At 33.6% G+C, this 23,432-nt stretch overlaps 1 protein-coding gene and 1 pseudogene across 1 annotated transcript; both read right to left on the bottom strand.

Annotated features, from left to right (window-relative positions):
- Positions 1–1,715: 1,715 nt before the first annotated feature.
- Positions 1,716–14,928, bottom strand: LOC143618255 (protein SEMI-ROLLED LEAF 2-like; annotated as a pseudogene).
- Positions 14,929–19,731: 4,803 nt separating this feature from the next.
- On the bottom strand, positions 19,732–21,172 carry LOC143618246 (small ribosomal subunit protein uS10z/uS10x-like). The gene is made up of 3 exons (XM_077090536.1): positions 20,994–21,172; positions 20,079–20,192; positions 19,732–19,946 (listed from the first exon to the last, which is right to left on the bottom strand). Exons 1-3 carry the CDS (start codon positions 21,109–21,111, stop codon positions 19,804–19,806), a joined length of 375 nt encoding a protein of 124 aa, XP_076946651.1. The 5' UTR covers positions 21,112–21,172; the 3' UTR covers positions 19,732–19,803.
- Positions 21,173–23,432: the final 2,260 nt, after the last annotated feature.

The raw sequence follows: 23,432 nt of genomic DNA, 5'->3' as shown, positions 1-23,432 counted from the left end.
TTTTTGTTTTTGGGGTGTAATGGTGTTGTAGCCTCGTATATATAAAAGAGTTCAAATAAGAATAAGGAGTTTCCTAGGAATGGTAAAAACCAACAAATTTTTGACATTTGGCATTACAAATTATGGTGAAAGAACAATTCTATAAAACTATGTTGGTTATAATGATGAAAGAGTAATTATAGGAAACTATGTCAGTTATTGGTAATTTTAAATTTCAACTATATATTAACATTATCCAATGACTATGATTTATCCATAGTCTTCCTAGGATACTACTTATTTATTAGGATAACTCATCATCTATATATATATATATACTAGTTTTTATCCCCCGTATTACGGGGGTTGTTTTATATTGTTTGTTCTACGCAACAAAAATAAAATGAAACTTTACACACTAAACTTCTTTCTCTAATCTAATCTTCAATATGGATAGTTTTGTACGTATCCCAATCTCGTCACATCTTTAAAGCATGCATACTAAAAATCATTTACACGCTAAGTGAGTTATAACCTTTTCTTCTTTACACACACAGTCAATCTCAAACAAACAACTGACATGTGATTCTTTCGTATTCAAAGATACAATTATATAACATTTCTTACTTATGCATTCATTCATTTTGTAACCTTATTTTCTTCAAGCATACTAAAAGCATGCACCTCTTTCTTACACATTTATTATTCTACTGGTATAATAACTGGACCATACAATCATACAATATATTCATACATCTTCATTAACTATCATATATAGTATCTCTAATTGGACCACATACTCATTGTATCCATAACTAGACCATATTCTTATAGTATCCATAACTTAACCATATTTTCATCGTATTCGTATCCATGATTGAACCATATTCTCCTAGTATCAACAATTGGACCACACACACATACAATATACTAACAGTCAATACCTTGTATCTATAATTAGACCGCATAATATAACAACACGTGCCCTAAACACAATAGTGGCTTTTAGTCTTTTATTGTGTTCATACCCATGCTTTACTGTTCATAACAACAAACAACCATGTAGTCTTACATTTTCATTAAACATTACCATTCCAAATATTGCTTATTAATTAATCATAGGCTGAAGCCTAAGACTTCACTTCTTATTCTTCTTCATGAGCATGCATACAACCCCTAAAATGTTTAAAGGTAAAAAGGGCTAGAACTCATCTGTCTCGCTTATCCTCCTTGAACTTGTCGGACAATACAATCTCGAGTCCGGCTTGAACACTGTTAGGATAATTAACTAATTAAAGGTTAACTAATGTGTTACAAAACACATCCGTTTTCACACTCGTTTTAATAATATTCCGTGCTATACTATATCATATTTTGTTCAGTATAAGCATATATTTAGTATTTATATGTTTTTACAGGGGTTCATGTGCAAAAAGAGCGAAAATGAGGCTAAATCATGAAGAAACGAGCACACGGGAGGATGCACAAGAGTGAAAGAATAAAATAAAAAAAATGGGTTGAAGATATTGGAAGATTACATGATAGAGGGTTGATATACGAAGACGTAGAAAAAAACGGGGAGGAAAACGAAGTTGAAACGACGATTTTACGAAGAAAACAAAATTTACTGAATTTGAGCTCCTAGGCGCGTCGCGGAGGACTTAGAGAAATCCCCTGCGACGCTCGGAGAACCCCTAGAAAAGTAAAAATCACCAAAATAATGCAAGTCTGACTATTTTGTTGGCCGCACATCGCGGAAAGTCAAGTGCAGTCCCCCGCGACGCGCGGGGGAAACTTATGTCGGCAAAAATGTTTGGAAACTCTATTTATACGATTTTATCAACCCTAGATGATATTATTCACTTCCACCCGTCAAAGGGATGATGCACTGATAAACACCTGATTTCTCTTAAAGGTTCGAATCTTGCTCTACTTATATCTGGAACACCACCATGATATTGGCGGGTCTAGTGAGGTTTCCGTTAACAGACTCTTCATGGTTGCCAAAAAACGGACAAGACACGACTTGCTTTTCTTATTAATTACAGTATTAACGGTTTACACTCGCCTTCAAACAAGAAGGCCAAAAGGCCATCTATATCAAAAGAGTGGAAAAGAAGAACTCATATTGCTCAAACCAACAGAAAAATCATCTTAAGGTTCTGATCTATTTAACTTCTAGCTCGGTTTAAGAAGTTATCGTATGGACTTGCAGCTGATAACCTAAACGATTCAGGACTAGGTTTACTTGCAAAAAGAGCTTCACTTTCATCCTGCTAAGAGAGCCACAATTCGTAACATTAGTAAACAACATAAGGAACTTTTACATAGTGCATAAAAGATCATTGAAAGTAGTGGAGAGCGGTTACATTTTTCCCGTGTATCACATTCAAAACAATAGATACAAATGCATTATGCGATTTTCTTGATTATCAGCATATAATTGATAATGAAGAAAAAAAACGTCTATCCACAAGGGAGTGTAGATAGCATAACCAATTTTAAGTAAAGAACCGTGAGAACAGACGGTTATGCAACCAGGTAATCACCTCTCATATGGTGGGAGATTGTATACGAGTCACTATTTCAGTGAACCCGTAAATAAGCACAAATAAGGCAACAAGTGAACAATATTTATATCACCAACGAACTTTTGTATCTTTCATAACAACTATAACTAGGAGTGTGCATGAAACATAACTAACCGTACCGTAACTTGAATAACCAAGCATAATCGAACCCAAAAAAAAACCGCCATTCGGTTTTAAGTTCTTTAAAAAACCAAGTTTGGATCGGTTTGTGTTTTCTATCGACAAAAACCGAACAAAAAAACGATATTAAGTAATTTATAAGAAAAAATAAATGTTGTAGCCTAAGAATTATAATTTTAGATGTATACTGATTAATTAATCATTAATAAACAAAAATATGTAGGCCCAAATTCATTACTTTGGGCCATTTTTTGCGGCCCAAAATTTTCAAGCCCAGACGGTAAAACCGGAAAAACCCAAACTCAAACCACACCCATTGTGATAACCAAACTGTTTTCAAGAACCCAAAAGCCGAATATCCAGTTTTTGTTCAGTTTGAGCTCAAAACCGGCCCATGCACACCCCTATTTATACAGTCAAGCATAGATGTTCCGGAGTTATATATATTTTTATCACATGTTCCTTATTTATTAAGTCTTTTTTTTATGAGCCTATATGCTTATGCACACATACACACATTTTTGCAACAACATTTAAAGAAGAACGTGAATGTACCTGATCGCCTCCAATATATTGGTAGACTGGTCTTTGTTGCATGCTCATTTCCATGAAAGACATATTATTAGGTGCATTACATACTGACATTCTACCAACTTGTTGCACATATTCCATTAACTGTACACAATCCAGCAATCGGTATTTTAAATATTATAGTCCGTTCCTCAACCATCAAATTTAACTTTTTAGATTGATGATTATAGCATTCAAAATCAAATCAAGAGGGAATGTGTTACCAATATCACATGATCACTATAATGAACTATATATATATATTAAAGATCATTTAAACTTCCAAAAAATTTAATAACTTGAGTGACTCCTAACAACCAATCTTTTTTATATATATAGGATATATATACACAATCACATATATCTACATATATGTGCATACATGCCTGTGTGTATTTGTAACCATGGGAACTAGGGGTGTAAAGAAATCAAGCCGGCTCGTGAGCTACTCGAGGTTGGCTCGTTAAAAGCTCAAATCAAGCCGAGCTTAAGAGTTCGAGCCGGCTCGCAAGCCTAAACTAGACTATTATTTATATAACTTTTACTTAATATATTAGATATATGTCTGCATAAATTATATACTTCAAAATTATGACAAAATTAAGTAAAAAAACTAACATGCCGAGCTCGAGTGTTAAAAATAGAGTTTGAAACGAGTCTAGTCTATAGCTCGGGCTCGACTCGTTTACAGAACACTTACCGATTCCAACAATTGATCGACACTCAAGAGGTTAGATATATCTGAACTTGGTTTGCTTGTATCTTCATAAAGGAAAAGGAGTGGAGCAACCTACAAATAATAATTAACAATTAATATGTTAAAAACCAAGGGAAATGATAAATAAAAATTTAAAAAACATTTATTCACAATTTCACATTTACCTCATCTTTTGGGCGACCCGTATTTAATAATATTTCTATCGTCCCGTAACCCATGGGACACACGTCATCTGGCACAAATCTGTCTAACAACTCTTCCTCAATGCCTGTTACTTGAGACTGCACAATGCACACATACATAATGAGTAATATGCATATACAGATATAGGGGGAAGCCGGGAGGGTTCATGACCCATGAGAAAACCAAAACGTTGCAATAAAACCGAGAAAACTATTGCCTACCAAATAACTTTTTTTTTCATTTCTTTATAATTATAAGGTTTTTATTGTAAATAAAATTGAAGAAAATAAATATATAAAAAAGTATGTAGCTCACGAAGTTACATATATGTATCTCATACTTAGTACACATATGTAACTTACGAGTTACGTATATGTAACTTGCTAACTACACATAAATTATTTATTTTTTTGACAAAGATTAATAAGATATTAAAAGAATGAAGAAACAAAAAAAATTAAAAATAGAAAAAAAAAATCTTGTTTAAAAGTGGTTCTCTTGAAGTTTTCGCATGATCCCTTCTATATCACTCATGGGATCAAATAAAAACCACTCCATGTAAAAACCAATAAACCCTCTAGAACAATAGGAAAATGCCACATGTCTCATCTTTGACTTTCACATTTCACAAAAGGGTAAAACAGTAAATTATCCCTCTTTTTATAATTAGTTATTTTAAAACTAGTTTCCCCCATTTATTTTGAACTTTAATAACTATTTAAAAAAAATTACACCAAGAAAACGAGCATTTTTTATCTTTATTTAGAAATTTTAGTGTCTTTTATTATATATATGTAAGGAACCATTTATATATGTAATGTGAACATGTATCTAATTATTCATAATATGAAATGCATATGTAATTATTCATAATTATTCATATTACATGTTTAATTCTTCATAATATGAACACTTGTTTATATTGCATATAAACAGTGCACACATACATAATGAGTTTTTAATATTATATTTCTTACAATTATAGAAATATAAAATGACGCATTTACCCCTGTGGTGGTTTCCATGTGTTTCACAATTGCATCAGCCAATGATTTTGTGGTTTGGCCTTGTGTGAGCTTAATTTCCGAAAGGGATTTAAGGGCGACTTGATTATCCTCTTTAGAACCATAACTGTTCTTAATTTGATCTCCTTTAGATCCAACGATCAACTTGCAATCATCAACCAAAGTCAAGTATGGGTCAACCTGTCACCATATCAAATCAAAAGCTATGCATGGTGTTAACTCAAATCATAAAAGGGGAAAGATAAAAATAGATCACATTATTAGGCATGTAAACTAACCGATCGTTCAGTGAATTATTCGTCAACCATATTAAAATAAAATAATATAGGTAAATGAACGAACACGTCTCGTTCGTTCATTTATGCTCATATACGTTTTTTTATTTCATTCGTTTAGGTTCATTTATATTTTGTTACTTTATGTTTGTTAAGTTCGTTTACGTTTGTTAACATATTCATTTACATTTTTTGGGGGCTATTAAAATTAAGTATAGTTTTAATAACTTTTTAGGCCCAATACATTGTTGTTCACATTTAACCGGTTTTAGCTTAGTTGTGTTCGTGTATTTATGATCATTTATGTTCGTTTACGTTCGTGAACCATTAATTTATTTGTTAACGAAAAATAAAAGAAATACGAACACGTTCATTTTCTTAACAAATGAGCACGAACAAGAAATCCCACTTGTTTAACTGTTCATGTTTGATCATTTGTTCAGTTAAAGTTAAACAAAAGAACATGAACATGCTTCGTTCGTGTTCATTCGGTTTGTTTACAAGCCTACACATTATTCACATACCATTTTATTAGCAAGTAGTGACTTGGCAACCGGAACAAGAGGAACAATTCCAAATGCTTTCCCTGAAATTATTATCATAGATGTCGCTAACGTATAAAGAGATCTTCGACGCGCCGGTGAAAGTGACCCTACACATGATATTAAAAAAATCATAACTGAAATCGTTTTTGAGTTTATAATATTATAGTTTACGAACGTACCTCCTTCATTAAGAGAAATATTTAGCAAGGAAAATGCCAGCTGGATGCTTCAAATTAACACCTCACGGCTGGAGTTCTGCACAAATTATAAAAAAATATATATTAACAATTACAACACAAATTTGAAATTTAGTGATAACTATACAGATATTAATCAAGTTTTCCAACTGTTTCACAAAAGTTATTCAGTTTCCCTTAGAATTAATCACTCAGATGGTCCTTGTGGTATGTCTATATTTCAAGTTTGATCCTTAACTTTGAAAATTCCAGGTGTAGCAGTAAGGGTTTTTTAGTCATTTCACGCCCACGTAACTAGAAAAAAGTGACGCCCATCCATTTCAAGGACCATTCATGATACACTTTCGTAATATTTGGGACCATACGTGTAATTTTTCAAAGTTAAGGACCAAACTTGTAATATGGATATACACAGGGTTCATCCGAGTAATTAACTCTCTTTTTTTGTAGATGTTATATTTTTGAATCAGGTGAGGCAAATGTAACATATATGAATCTTGATTCTTGATTACTATTTAGAGTTTCAAATTAACTTCACATAGGAGGTAATAGTAAAGAAAAAGTTTCACTAAATAATAACCAAGTTTATAAATGTTCAGTATAGGTGAAGTTTACCCATTCCAAAACTATAATGTATTTCCTCATTTACCTTCCCACGAGAGAATAACAACACGAGGCTATAGGTGTGAGCGACTGCTTCATAATTGTTGGGTGTGTTATCGGGGGAGATCGATTGTGCCCAAATTGAGGATAAAAGGATGGATATTTGTCGACTGCTGAGCCTAAGTGCAACGTCCTCCTGTAATTTAAAAAATTATATATGTATATAAAAATTCATGCATAAAAGCATGAAACGGAAATAACCGACCCGTAACCAAATTTATGGTTGGGTATTGGGTTTGCATGTACGGAAAACCGAAAAAACCGAACCGAACTTTAATAAATAGTGGAGCCCAAATGTTTAAGAACTAATTAATCATTAATGAACAAAAACATTTAATCACAAAGTTTCAGGCCGAAACTCATTATTTGAGCCATTTTTTCAGCCCAAATGTTTAATAATTAATTAATCATTAACATAAAAAAAATCTAATCACAAGCTTTCAGGCCCAAATTCATTATATTTGGCCATTTTTTGGCCCAAAATTTTCAAACCCAACTATTAAAACCAAAACACCAAAACCGAAACGTTCATCGGTTTGATTGATTTTGAACTTTTTTGGCTCTTGTTGAAAACTGAACCAATCCATATTAGAAATGCGCCTGACATAACCGAATTCAACTGACTAAACCCATTAAACGATTCGGTATTCGGGTTTTTTCAGTTTTCACATCCCTAACAAGCTAAAAAATAACCTACATTATCATTCTTTCCAGCTTGAGACACTGGTATTTTCATGCTATACATTCGGCTATAAGCCGACTTTACTTTATTCATCATTCCACCATTATTAATTTTTGGTTCCCCTTCATTATTTGCTTTCGGCTTATTATTTTTCATTTTCTGAAACAGTGCTGCTGAAGATGAAAACGCAGAAACGTTTCTCGATAACGACCGTGAAATATTTTTTGTATCAAGCGCCACGTTAGCACTCGGTTGAGGACACACAGAAGATGGCACAAGAACCACAGAAAATATACGGTGGGCCCCGATTCGAGTTTCAGAGTCTTGATGAACCATTGCAGGAAGCAGTTGATGAAATAGTGCTTCGGGAAATGCCTAAATATAATATTATAAAAGTTAGAATATATATGTTTGTTTATTTAATTAAATGAATAATCATGAAAGGGCTGGGCTCTACTTCGTAAATGAAATTCTTAAAAGCCCGTTGAACCACCAACAAAACTTTTTGTTCATTTAGTTAAAAGAATGAACATGAACACATGTCACGTTTGTTTGTTTGTTTTAGTTCATATGCTTCTTAGTTTACGTTTGTTTAAGTTCATTCGTTAATATATTCGTTTGTTTTTTTAGCCGCTTAAAATATGTCTAGTTTTAATATCTTTTTAAGCCCTACGCGTTTCTGTTCACGTTTACTTTTAACTAGATTTAGCTCTGTTATTGTTCATCTACGTTATTTGCATCCCTTCGTTTATATTCGTGAACCGTTTGTTTATATTGTTAACGGACAAACATAAACGAACACGAACACGTTCATTTACTTAGCGAAAACGAACACAAACTTCGTACGTTTAATTGTTTGTGTGCGATCATTTGTCCGGTTAAAGTAAAATAAACAAACACGACCATGCTTCGTTCATGTTTATTCGGTTTGTATACAAGCTTAAGTATATTATATGAAGTTATAAAAGGCATATAAGTTGTGTTCGTGTATATTGTTAACGAACAAATATAAACGGACACAAACACGTTCATTTTCTTAACGAACGAACATAACAATAAAACCTTGTTTTTTTAACTGTTTCGGTTGTTGTTTTATAATTAAACGAATGAACATGAACATGCTACGTTCGTGTTCGTTCAATTCGTTTACAAGGCTAAGAATACTATATGAGGTTATAGAAGTCATATAAGTTGCGTTTGTTTATACTGTTAACGAACATGAACACGGACAAGAATATTTGTTTAATTCTTCATGGTCGATCGTTTGTTCGGTTAAGGTTAAACGAACAAATACAAACATGCTCTGTTCGTGTTCGTTTGGCTCGTTTACAAGCCTAAGAATGTTTTATAAAGTTATAAAAAATCACATGACTTGTGTTCGTTTATATTGTTAACTAACAAACATAAACGAAAATGAACACGGCCACGTTTACTTTTTTAACGAACGAACAGGAAAACCTCGCTTGTTAAGTTGTTCGTGTTCAATCGTTTGTTCGTTCGATTCGTTTACAAGCCTAAGAATATTACTTGAAGCTATGAAAGTTATATAAGTTGTGTTCTTGCCTTGTGGTTATACGCCATATGTGGTAATGATGCGATAACTTGAGCAGTACGGAAAACAGTAGCGACTGTAGTTTGTGCTCTAATTTTAATAGTAGATATGTTTTCCAACGTTTCAGCCATGATGTCAAAAATAGGACTAGCATCACCTACCTGATTGATGATAAAAAATATATTAATTAATGATACACCTAAGAGGACGCAATTTCGACCCATATTGGAAGGGCCACACGGGTAAATAAATTTATTAAATGATTGACAAAATTTCATAAAATAAAAGTGATAAGAATAAATGATAAAGACAGAAAAGAAAGTAAAAAGAAAAAGAAAATATATTACACATTTTCTCCTTTAGTTGTAAGGGTATAATAGTTATTTCTAAAAAGTCAAGGGACATGATCTGCAAGTTACCGCATACATAAAGAACGAAAAATAAGTTACAAATTATGTAGTTTATAAAATTCGCATTATGTGTATGTTAACAATATTAATTTTTGTTTCAATACATAAACAAGAAACTAACATTTTCAACATACACATAATGCAGAATTTACATATGTGTGTGTAAAAAAGTACATAATAAACGAGATGGCTCGAGCTTTTGACGAGCCGAACTCGGGCTCAATATTTCAGCTCGTTAAAATAAACGACCTGGCCCGAGCTTTTAACAAGCCGAGCTCAAGTTCAACATTTCAGTTCGTAAAAATAAACTTCGCTCAAGCTTTTAACGAGTCGAGCTCGAGCTCAACATTTCAGCTTGTTAAAATAAACAACCTGGCTCGAGCTTTTAACGAGCCGAGCTCGAGCTCTACATTTCAGCTCGTTGAAACAAACGAGCCGGTTCAACTTAATTTGTAAGCGAGCCAGGTCCAACCCTAACGCTAATTGTTTATACAGAAAGTAAAAAATTTAGACAAAAATAAGTTTGGGTCAACCCGTCCATGTCAACAAGCACCAAAAAACACCGCATTTTGGCCCGTTACCCGGCCCACCTATTTTGCAACCTTATACTAGTTAATAACAAGAAATTAAGAAATAAAAAAACCTTTGAAGATAACTCTACAAGGCATTCATCAACAGCTTCTTGAAACTTTTTGTTCCATTCAATCACATCGGCTCCAAGCTTTGCATCGGTTCGTGAACGGCGAATGCTTTTTCTTAAATGTCTAAGAATATCGGTTATCGCACCGACTATCGAGACGGACGGTTTTATCTTCGTTTCACGTGCAAGTGACGTGGTAAGTTCTAGAATGTTGAGCTGCATGTTGGGTTGTTTATAGACGTTTATGTGATCAAGATGCTTCACTAATACAGAGAGCAGAAAATGTGGATTTCCACCTGAAAAGTATGAAAAAGAAATATCAATCAGTCAACAAAAAATAATAAAAATAATGCAAACTGGATTTTAACAATCCAAACAATGACAGTCCTAACTTTCACTTAGGGATGTGCATGGACCCATTTGGGCTCAAACTGAACCAAAAACCAAAATTACAGTTTTTTTTTGTTTTTGAAAACCGTTTGGTTTCGTTTTTATCAGTTTTAGTTAAGTTCGGTTTCATTTTTTTTTTGGCTTTTGGCTTTTCTATTTGAGCTTCAATTTTTTGAGCTGAAAATTTTTTTTTGGCCAAAATCTTTTTTTTTAAATTAATAATTAATTGATTATTGTACACTTGGCCTATTGGGTTACACTATTTATTATCCAAAAACATGGTTCGCTTTGGTTTTCTGTTTTAATTACATACAAAACTGAAACTGAACAGGAAGTTCGGCTTTTACAAAAACATAAAACTAAACGGTCAGCTTTTATTTGGTTTCAGGTTTCAATTATTACAGTTCTTTTTTTTCGGTTGCAATACGATTTTTTGGTTTCATGCACTCCCCTACAGCTTCAATTTCATTGCTAAGGACAATCTTAGTGGCATAAGCATCACACTCGATTTATATTTGATTTCCACTCAATTTCGTTTGCAAGTTTCCCCATTTAGTTCATAATTGTCATTGTGAGTGATAACGAGTCAAAATCAAATGTAAATATAATATGATTATGCTACGCGGATTGCTTTTTTGCAATGAAAGTAGAAGTTATTACTGTTAGTGGTCAAATTGACAGTATAGATTTTTAAAATCGAGTATGCCTAAAATAATAATGATAATAATAATATCCAAATGAACTCTATGAATGATAAGTACCAGATTCATTGCTTATGGTTTGCATGCTATTGAGAACTGGAAACGCAACCCCGCGCGAGGAAGGCCATAAATTCTCATCATCGAAACAACGGAATACAGATTCAAGAATTCGTCTCATGGTTGTAGCTTCATTGGCTAACCGGGCCATGTTATGAAGGCACACACGGGACCAAAAGCACGCACTTTTAGCATCTTCTCTGTATAAAGAAAGAAAAAAAATGACTTAAAATCGTGTTCCTGAACACGCCCGTTTAACCCATTTATCTAAACATGTCAATCCAGTTTGATGGGCTGGAAAAACTGGGGTCAAGGGGGTCATAAACAGTTTAGCACGTCGACGTGTTTAACTAAAAAGGTTGGCTAGTCGACCTGTTTGACTTAATGGGTCGCACAGGTCAACCTTAACATGATCCTTTTAATTACACAGTATTAAACTTTTGAAATAAAGGACTTACCGTGTGACGGTTACTTCACCCTTTTCATTAACAATTTCTCTCCACGATGGAACCTTCAACAAAGCATTTGGAGGTATATTTATTTCGTTTTTAAGGACTTCTTGTACCCGCCGATGTTGGTTCCTTCCATAATTTTCCAAGACTACCGAAACAATCTATGTAATATAAAAATAAAATCATTAATATGGTTTTAACTTTTAATACTATATACATAAAATTATGCCTACATTGTCAAATTCTGATGACGTGTAGGAATATCTGCCCATGAACCGAACCTACAAAAAGACCTGCACATCATGAACATGAACATAGATAAATAGATAAATAAATAAATATACAAAATTAAACAATTTATCTGCTTTTTGTATAGTTAAGAAAAGATTTAGAAGATATTTCACATGGTTTTTAAAATATAAGTTTCTTGATTCGTGTGAAATAAATTATGACACCAGTGTGAAATAAATTATAACACCAGAGGAGGTAGTTTTTAAGGTTGATCATCATTTCACATGTACATGAGTTAAGATTAGAGATAAGTTAAAGTTGCTAGAAATAGGCCTGTAAAAGAATCAAACATTCAGTCAACCCTTCAACAGAAAGTTCATTTGTATTCACTTATTTAATAAACGGATGAACTCATGTCTCATTTGTTAGTTTATGTTCGTGAACGTTCGTTCATTTATGCCCGTTTATGTCTGTTCGTTTACGTTTATTTGTTTACGCTGTTTAAGTTCAGTAGAAAATGTCATACCATAGAAGAAAGGTTTTGCAGCCCAGCCGAACGAAGCGACTCCACTCTGTCATCATTCCCAACTTCTTGAGATAATTGACAGAGTTTAGGGATAAAAATTTCCAAGTTAAACATGTACGTTCCATCTATCTGCAAATCACAAAAACTTTATACAATCCAAAAATACAAACAATGAGACAAAAGCTAATAATAATCGCCTAAACGCTCATACCTGACTATTTACAAAGTCAAATAACGTTTGGCATCCTAATATTTGCATCTCATCTTGTCGTGTCTCGTTCAATAAAGTGTGCATGATAGTAAGCAAACTACTAGCAAAAAGGGGCCTAATCAAGGAAATCAACATTATTATTATTGTTCATCTACAGATATGCATAAAATAGTAGAAGAATAGTCATAGGAATGAAGTTACATTTGATCCTTGCGTGAAATCAATAGCTTCCTGTATATACACATGACAATTCTTGCACCTCTAAAGTTCTTATTTCTTAATTCCTTGTAAAAGCGTTGCTCAAGGGTGGCTGTGATCTGGAGGGCATTATGGGAAATTATAGTACTTTTACACACAACTTGTTGGTTCTTATCTGAAATTAGTAAACGAGTCAAGCTGCTGGTTTAATTGGCTCGCTAAAAGCTTAATCGAGCCAAGCTTAAACGAGCCCAATCATAAAAATAAGCTTGTTTATAAACGAGCCCGAGCCACTTTTCAAGCTGGCTCGCGAACCTAATCGAGCCTATTATGTTATATAAAAGATTTAAAGCTAGAAAACAGATATAAATTATAATTAAAGAATATATAGAAAGTAATTAAAAATGTATATATACTAATTAATAAATAATAAGCGAGTCGAGCTCAAACTGGAAAAGCTACTCACAAGCGAAGCTCGAACTTGAGAAATAGAGCTCGAGCCTAATCAAGCTAGGGCTCGGCTCGGCTCGTATAAACTATAAACCCCTAGTTATAACAAGTTAGTAACTTTCTATTTATATAATTGTAATGTTTCTTAAAAATCTTTTAAAGGTCAAAAGAAAGTATCCGGTATGCGGGAATTTAAAAAAAATCATTTTTCTTTTTGCCAAAAACAAATTGACCATATCGAACGATCGGCCTAAACCAATTTTAAATGCACTAAAAACTTATCATTCACGTAAAAAATAAAGCATACCTTGGGTATCCGTAAAGGGTTTCTCACAGCATATTCACAGAGCTTTCCGATCTTTCGATCGTTTGGTTCTTCATCCTTTATTTAAAATCCAAACCAGAACAAGTAACATAAGCATATGCATAATATATAAGAGATATTACATGAGTTACCTGGTAATAAAAGCATGTTTTGTTAAAACATATCATGCTCACATAAAATAAAATACACCAACATTCTTCTTTATGCTTAGCCTTAGCCAAAGATAATTTAATAACATAAAGAGTATGTTCTGATACGTAAAACAGTAGAACACTATTCATATGCTAAAAATGAGGTTTTGTTGCAGTTATCCACAGTGGGATGCTACATCTCTACAAATAGCTAGGATTCAAACAGATACTAATTTACTGCACAACTAGGGGGTGTAAACAAGCCAAACCACACGTGAGCTACTCGAGATCAGCTCGTTAATATATCGAATCAAGCCGAGCTTAAAAGAGCTTCAGCCCGAGCTCAAGCCTAAAAATAAGCTTGTTTGATAAGCGAGCCCAAACCCAAAGCTCAAGCTGGCTCGCGAGCCTAGCAAGCCTATTATTTGTATAACTTTTATTTGATGTATTAAATATATATGTATAGATTAATATAATATAACAATTATTACTATGTTATTATTATGATAAAAGTAACTAAACAATATATATAATTGTAAATGTATATAAACTAATTAACAAATAATAAAGGACCCAAGCCCGAGGTTGAAAATGCACTCACTAGCTGGGCTCGAACTTTAAAAGTAAAGCCCGAAACGAGCAGCCAAGCCCGAGCTCGAACTCTAGAAAGTAAGATGAGCCGTGCTTGAGCTTGAAAACTATTCACGAACCAAACTCGATTTTAAAAAATAGAGCTCGAAGCAAGCCGACCTTGATCTCAAGCTATGAAGCTCAAGCTCTAATAAGTTAAACAAGCCAACCTCGAGCCTAGTCAAGCTTGGACTCGACTCAGGTCGGCTTGTTTACACCCCTACAGTATCACTAGAAATTCACAAGGCATCATGTCCATTTCGTTAATGTTAATTTTGAATAACATACACGTAAAAAATTGCAGGAGATGAAGTAACTAACTAACTAACCGGTGAGGTAGGGTAAATATCTGCAATTAGCTTCTTGTACCTCTTCAAAGGTTGCCTAGACCTTGGTCTTAATCCCGGGCAGAAGCAACAAAGACTCCCACATGCTGGCACAATGTGCCTTGATATCACCCCCGAAACAACACTCATTTTGTTTGGGTGTTTATAAACACAATTACATGTATGTATGTATACCAATAAGAAGGTGACAAATGAGTTGCCACTTTCTTTCTTGTAGAATCTTCTTTCAGCTTCCTTCCCTCCAAACCACGAATTCATCCCAATTCAAGAAGGGAAGATAAGCTGCTATGAAACTAAAAGAGCTGCAAATGCCCCACCAGCCTGTAACAAAACAACATCTCAATCAACAAATTAAAGTCATATAACAAAAACATGAAAAAGAAAAGTATTCAGTTTCATTTGAGCATTTTATCAAACAGGTGGTGAATTCAATTTCTTTGAAGCATTCTATTAATTAAACAGCTAGTGTGTTCAATTTCACTCAAGCATTTCATCATATATGTGGTTTGTTTGATTTCATTTGAGCATTGTAACAAGCAGGTGGTTTGTTCGACTTCATTCGAGCATTCTATCAAACAGGTGGCGTATTTGATTTCATATACTGTATCAAACAGGTGGTGCGTTCAATCTCATTGAAGCATTTTATCAAACAGGTGGTGTGTTCAATTTCATTGAAGCAATTTATCAAACAAGCTAGCTGCATATTCAAATTTTCATTCAAGCATTTGATCAAACAGGTGGCGTGCATAGATGGTGGCATTGAAACCCATCTCATCAAAGATTTGTTGTTGTTACCTTCAAGTCGACGCCTACACGGAGGAGAGAGGCTGGAAGGCTGGTTAACAACCGTTAAAGAATTCCGACAATGAACCAAATCTCCAGCATTTGTTTTACCATTATTATTATGCATCAACCATTCCCCCTTTTCTCTACCTTTATTTTTCAACATAAAAGTTCAATTTTTTATATCAATTTATGCTCAACTTACCAAATCACAACACTAATATTATTATTAATTTTTTTAACAACATTTGAAACTTCCTCAGTACCCAATGAATCTAAAGTTATATTTAATTCGCTACTAATGTACAAGTTAGATTATATATTGTGAACGCGAATTTGGTATTTCGTTTTTTGAATGATGTCACAATATTTATGTGATTTGAATGATTTGAAAGTTAAGACTGTATCACAAATGTTTCTAAGGTAATTATATTTAATGATGAAGTGAAGGCAAAAAGAGAAAAAAGAAGAAACTTTGTCCATTATATTACCAAAAATATAGTATTTGCATACAAAACAAAATTAGGCAAAAAAAAAAAAAGAAGAATAAAACATGCCGACCAAAATTGAAAATCATTCTAAGCAGCAATATCAGCAACGTCTTCAACATAAGTTATTGCCTTTGTTGTCGGCTTTGCTAGCAAATCAGGGTACTCTTTGAATGGGGATCTTGAAAACCTTGTTTCCCTCCAGAAATCAGGAGTCAAGAAACCATAAGTCTTTAACAGACAGTCAAAGGTTGCCTACAAAATATACACACACACAACAATTAGCATGCAACTTAGCATACATAAAACGGTAAAAAGTAAACGCAAACAATCGTATGAATAAAGAATGCACACAAAAAGTGGAATTTGGATCGATAAGTACACTAACAACAGATAGTGATAAAAAGTTTTTGAACACAGAAGTAGCTAAAACAAACTGTAATCAAACAACTTGTTAAACAAAAACTAATTATACATAATGATTACATAACAATATACTACTGTTAAATTAACAATATATCCTAAAGACACAAGCACATTAACGCCGAGATCAAATGTCGGACGAAAACCGATAAATTTACATTAACGCGCGAAAAAACGGAGGGGGCCGGGGCCACCCCTGGCCCCAACTATACTTCGCCAGTGGTTATTGTTGCTACAACAAAGATAAGACCAATGATAGTGAATGGACTGGTTAGGCTAACAAGTTTCAAGGGTTCAAGTTAACCTAACGCATGTCGTGGTGTCCCTCTACGTTTGCAGAACGTAGAAGGAGGTTCACTAGTTTGTTGTTGGTTGCTATAGTTCACCAAGGATCAAGAACCGTGATGTTTGGAATCGGTTCTTGAATGATGTTCTTGGTAAAGCTATGAAGCTATTGAAGTAAGAAAGAAATAAGAGCATATCTCTCAAGGAAGAAGAAAAGATTAGGGAGATGGTGTTATCTGCTCAGATCTTGGTGTGTTCTTGTTTATGGCTAAGTTCTTCTTATATAGAAGAAGAGACTGAGCCTTTTGTCCAGTGTACAAATTAATTGACCTCCAGTTCGCTTAGAGGGTTGACCTTTGTGGGCGGGAAGCTTTGGACCGTTGATCCATGATTAAAATAATAATATTTTATTTGTGCATGTCCCTTGCTCAGAGGAAACAGTGATTTGATCAGTGAGTTGACATCGTACTGTAGCATGTGGGTACTGTTCACGTACTTGTTTACATAAATTTGGGCGGGAAACGAAGCCTTTAACCTTTTAACCCTTTTAGCGTTAATGTGTTTCAGCCATTTTATTATTTCCTTGGGCTACCCCATCATCACGACCTATTCTATAAATGTGGTATTTAAAAGTAAAAAAGTTATAATCTATTCAAAATTTAAATAAGCAAAACGAATTTTGTTTGCACAAATAACCTGTTATTTGTCACGTGAATCTTACAAGTTAATCATTCAGTTAAGCTAATGAAAGTACAAGGTTTAGAGTGTAATTTAAAACCAAGCCAGTCAACAACTTTTATCACCACCAACCCTTTAAAGCTTAAACCTTAACACTACTAATTCATACTCTCTATATCACTCTCTCACACACACTAACTGACTAACAATTAATCATTAAGTCATGGTGATGGTAACGTTGAGACTAATGAAGTTTGAACGTGGGAATGACAACCAACTACCACCACTAGTTGTGGTGGAAGTGGAACCACCACCAGTAGCGACGGTGCAAAGTCATTCAACACACCGGTCAATGGAGACGTTGGTGGTAGTGGTGGCGGTGATAATCATCGTGGTAGTTATAGCAGGATTCATAGCACGGTTATGCCGGAGTTGCATTGACTCAGGTGTTTCATCTACACAACCGGAAGAAGCTGCAAAACCAACAAAACAATAAGCAAAAGAGTGAAGAAAACGAGAAGTGTAACATTAGGATTGATAGTATAATGTGGTGTATTTTTTGTTGAGATTAATAAATGAAAAGGTTTTTGGTTAAATCAACTTTTGTTTTTTAATACTAACTGTTATTATTTATGAGTATTATTGATAGCTAATGATGAAAGTTTAAGAATCATTATTGCTCTTGAAGCTTTTGAAATATGGACGATGAAGTGGTCAAATATGGAGGAAAAAGTTGTCGATATTATGAATAAGTTAATCATATATTTAAATGCAATTTAAAGTTTGTTATATGGTTAAAAAATAAGGTAGATTAATATTATTAATATTAAGCGCATGTCATGTCGCCATTATTCATATAAAATTGTTGCACAAAACACACATACATATAAACTTTTCTTATCAAAATATTCCTCACATGTAGATTTAAAGAGAACAATAAAATATTGTTATATTTAGGACCTATGTCAGGTCTATAGTTAAACAAGGTATAGCTAGTCACGTGTAATTTGTTTTCGAAAATGAATAAATTAGGCAGTTAAAAACTTTGGTTGATTTGGCTTGTATTTGTTGACTCGTATTTGGCCAGGTAGTTCACTCGAGTTGATTTAATTCTCTTTCTTGCATATACATTGTTATTAAGACCATATGTAATGGATATAGCGTTTATGAGGAGTGTTTTGCGTTATGTACACAACGTCACTATAGTGGGTTTTTTTTGTCAAAAATGGTGTAGTGGATGAAATCCATATAATAAGTACTCAATTATTAGAATTTAAAATGCGTGATCGGTTGGAGTTAGTGGGAATTAATGTGATTGATTAAAAGAAAAATAAGAGATGCACTATGTACAAGGAGCCTCATCCCAAAAAGACTCAAAGACCCCAAGGACGGTGTTTGGGGGCACCTTAGAACACCCAAAACCAAAAAGTCCACTACACATACACATTGTCTGATAACGAATGACTCGTAAATATGTAATACAACATATGTCATATTTACATTTCATACAAAAGACTTCATTTTATTTGATTATGTGTTTTGTAAAGAGGATAGCAATAGGCAGGATAAAATTAAACTGGTAATAATTTTTTGGGGGTTTTTTTAAATAAATGATGTCTCTTAAGTTGCCAATGTTGACCTTTTCTTTGAAATTTAACTCAAATCATTTTTTTTAACCTCAAATAACTTTTACACTTCAAAATCACATTTTAAATTTTTAATTTGAGTATATTGTATTCATACATTGCTATATTAAAATGAAGTTTTTTTTTTAATATTTACCGATTACAGTGGTATGTATAACATATTACTATGATGTGTGCAGCTCAATTACAACTGTGCATCTACCATTACTACAATGTGTCTGACTTTAATATTGTAACAAGTTACCGTAAGCAGGTGACTCCGAAACTATTATAACACTGCACACAACTTATATACACTTTTGCCATAACTTCATATACTTAAGTGTACACAATTACTAATCGCCCTTAAATACAAATTTTAGCCTTTTTACAATTAATAAGAAGCCAAACGTATTCCTAGAGACAAAACATGAATGTTTTATGTATTGTTGAATGCAAATGTTAAAAGTATTCTAAAGGCATCAGGTATGTATCACACTTATGCGATTTTCATTAAGAATGTTTTTTTCAAATGATAATAGCAATAGCACACCTTATCTCTTTCAAACCTTTGCAAATCCTTCATATTATGCCATAAGTATGGTACGCAAAACAAAACAGTATAGCTTCAAATGCAACGCTTCATAAACTCTCTAAAACATGAAAAATCCATCAAGATTTTAAAACTCATAATCTAATGAAATTACAGATAATAGATGCATCTAAGGATCAGCAATGGTGACTTCAACCTCGACACCAGGTTCAATGGTGATGGAAGTGATTTGCTTCACCACATCAGGCGAGCTAAAAAGATCAATAACGCGCTTGTGGACACGAAGCTCAAATCTATCCCATGTGTTTGTTCCTAAATAAACAGAAAATAATTTATTAATCATTTAAACAGATTTAAAAATAACCCTTTGAGTGTAAAAGTTCTAACTTGGCTTTTCTTGTCGATTAAATTCAGTTCCTCCTAAACAAGGCTAGAAAATAATACCTTCACCACATGGGGATTTCCTGGTAGTGATGTGAAGAACCTTAGTTGGCATTCTAACCGGTCCCTTGACCCTGAGCTTCTTGTCCTTAGATCCACGAATCAGATCCGTACACACTGTCATTCAAAAACCATATATGAAATGAAATATATGTATTAGTTTTACTAAACCCTAAAGACATGAAACATAATAATAAACTACAACGTAATATGTCAAACAAACAAAATGGCAGTTTGGCGATCAATTTCATATAGAAACAAAAGCACAACCTCATACATAAAACATTATGTCAAACATGAAGATAGACTTGGACCAACATCCCTAAACGAAACACAAACTTCTTGATCAGGCGCGGGTAGGCTTGTAAGCGAACTGAACCAACACAGACAAAGTATGTTTGTTTAACTTAACCAAACAAACAACTGAGCAAAAAAGTTTAACGAACAGAGTTTGTTGTTCGTAAACAAACGAACATAAACAAAATTTAAAAAACGATGTTCACGAACATAAATGAAAGAAGACATGAATATTATCCTTCGCTTAACTAAACGAACAAAAAGTTTTGTTACCGCATGTTCTTCTACTAAATAAACGGAAATAAATTAACTTCTCGCCAAACAGTTGATGAATCATTCATAAAATGTACAATTTGTTTAAAGGCCTAAGCGCAGCAAGCACTATCTAAAACCACAAAAATCAACCTAAATTGGGCATAACTGGCATAAAGCAAGCACAGCTTATGATACAAACTTGAAATATATCTGTAAACTATTAAATGTTGAGTGTGGCTTTAAGTAACATGACAAGCTGCTAGCAACTATTGATTAATAAATCAAGTATCAATTTCACAAGTCATAGTACATAATAAGCTTCATAGAGTGAAACACATAAATACAAAGTTGATTAACAAATAGTACCTTTCTCAAGATTCTTAACATTCTTGGAAGAGAGTGTGATTCTAATCTTGTGAATCTGTTCTTGTGACTCTTCCAATCCCACCTTTCCTGGCTTCACTGCTGCATACGTTGCCGCCATTTTCACACTTTCTTGTTTTTCTTTCTGTTATCAGACTTATAATTAAACCTCTAAACAAAACAGATATTTCAAAATGCACTCAACTATCATTATTCAAACTATAAACAATCGAATTATTAATAACCTAAACGAACCTTACTCCGCTGCTTCTTCTTTTGTCACTGCGGCTAAAGGAAGACGTATAAAAACCCTAGACTGGTTTATTATAACCTAACAACACGAATCAATCAATATTGGAAATGGAACATTGGGCCTGTCAACTTAAATTTCTAAGGCCTGGAGATGTGGTGTTTGGACTTTGGAGATCTAAATTTAGTGGGCTGAAATTTGTTTTTTCTTTTTTAGAATTAGACGTGAAAAAAAAAAAAAAAAAAAAAAAACAGGTTCTGGACCCGGTCGTACCTGACCTGTTGGTATGGATCAGGTTTTGGGTTTCTTTCCGAAAAAGTACCTGGAATCGGTTCCACCTCTACCCAATCAAAATCAACCTACCCAAACCCAGAAAAATACCCGATTATACCCGGAACAGGTTTCTACTCTACCAAGTTATTGACTTTTGTTGACCATACCCGGAACCAATTCCTACCCGGATCTGGCTCCTGAAAATACCAGTTTGAGCACCTATATATAGAATGTATATTTTAGATAATAAAAAGATGTATATGTGGTCTTTTACTATGCTCAAGTATAAATGAGATAACATGCTATTAATATTTTGGTTAAGGTAATTTATAATGTAATATTTTTAAACAATTGAGGTTGTAAGATTAATGACGTTGCTAGCATGTTTGTGTGTTGTAAGATTATTTTTAAACATATGTTATAAGGTTTAGGTTTGTGTGTATTTTTTATATGTTTAATTAATAGGTTATTGTGTGTTGTAGTTTTAGGGTGTGTTTGATTCGAGCATGTTTGTGTGTTTTAAATCCGTTTACTAGTTAAACCCGTAGAACTAGTTTGTTTTGTGTTTACATGGTTTGATTCTCGAGTAGAAATGGTGGCGGATAATGGTTGTAACATCCTTATGATTATTTTTTTAAATTAAGCTTGAATAATAGAAAAAATACGAAAGAATCGAATGTTCACATGATAACATAATACATCCTAGGTTAAGATTAAAATTTACAAAATATATTTGTTACAAGAGTTTAAAATTTTCTTCGTAAAGGTGTAAAAGTTGATCACAAAGCCTAGTTCAAAAAATTACTTGTTATGCTTTTAGTATAAACAAGACATGAACACCTTTACCAATATAATCCACTTTAAGACGATCTTACCACAATCTGTATGTAACTTTCACTTGAAGTCATACATTACACAAGCTTAACAATAATAAGTTAATAATTGAAGGAGGTTAAACAACCCAGAAATACTAAGTTTATAAATATAGCACCGTTGGAAAACACTTCAAATTGTATTCAAATGTTCAAATGCGGTCTACGTAGTATTACTATACATACGTAGCACAATCGTCGTGGACATCTACCAAATGATAGGACCTGAAGGGGTGTTTAGTAACAAATTAGGATAAAAACGTTGAATTGTGAACCGAAAACAAATTAAGACTATTAACACCTTGAATTGTTAACAAATTAGCATCGTTCATAACTTACTTGTTGTTAAAATAAAAACGGCATTATGATGTTACAAAGCATGTTAATGGAATTTCCCAAAGACATAACCTTGTGACTCGAAGGAGTGAGACTAGGAATGAGCGGTAATTTTTTGACACATTGTGGTTCTTAATATTTTTGTTTGTTGTTTGTGCGTATAAGGTTGGTGTAAATGTGTAATTAAAGTTAGTGCTAGAGTGTGGAGTTGGGAGCAACTTTATTTGAATTAGGATGTTAGCTCGACTCATGGACATAAGCTGCTGAAGGTCCAGCCCATTTAAAATTTGTGTATGTTTATAAAGAGAAGTGTGAGAAAAAGATTGAAGTATTTGAGATAATTTTGAGGCTAGATCTCGTATTCTTTTTTGCTCTTACAATATAGGGTGTTCTAAGACCGTCCGACAAGCTATCCAGGTGTTTAGAGGCCAAAACGGCGGGAACCCCACCTCCCACCTCGGCGTTATGGATGGCATTTTGGGGTGCAACGTTACGTACATAACTCCCATGCAATCATTCTCCTTTTTAAGACCAAGCGCGGTCAAAACTTTACACACTTGGTGTTTAGAGACACAGGACGGTTCAATCAACATTGAAAATTACTCCCCTCTCCCTCTCTCACAAAACGTCTCCAATAACTTTAAAACACATAACTTTACCTATAACTCTACCATTACAAATGGCTTAATTCTCAGCGTTCTCGGGTTTAAA

This window comes from Bidens hawaiensis, unplaced genomic scaffold, assembly GCF_021521415.1.
Source record: "Bidens hawaiensis isolate Kalapana, Puna unplaced genomic scaffold, B.hawaiensis_p1.1 tig00002338_1, whole genome shotgun sequence".
NCBI classification, from domain to species: Eukaryota; Viridiplantae; Streptophyta; class Magnoliopsida; order Asterales; family Asteraceae; genus Bidens; species Bidens hawaiensis.
Note: the sequence above shows the minus strand (reverse complement) of the source record. Positions and strands in the feature narration are given on the sequence as shown.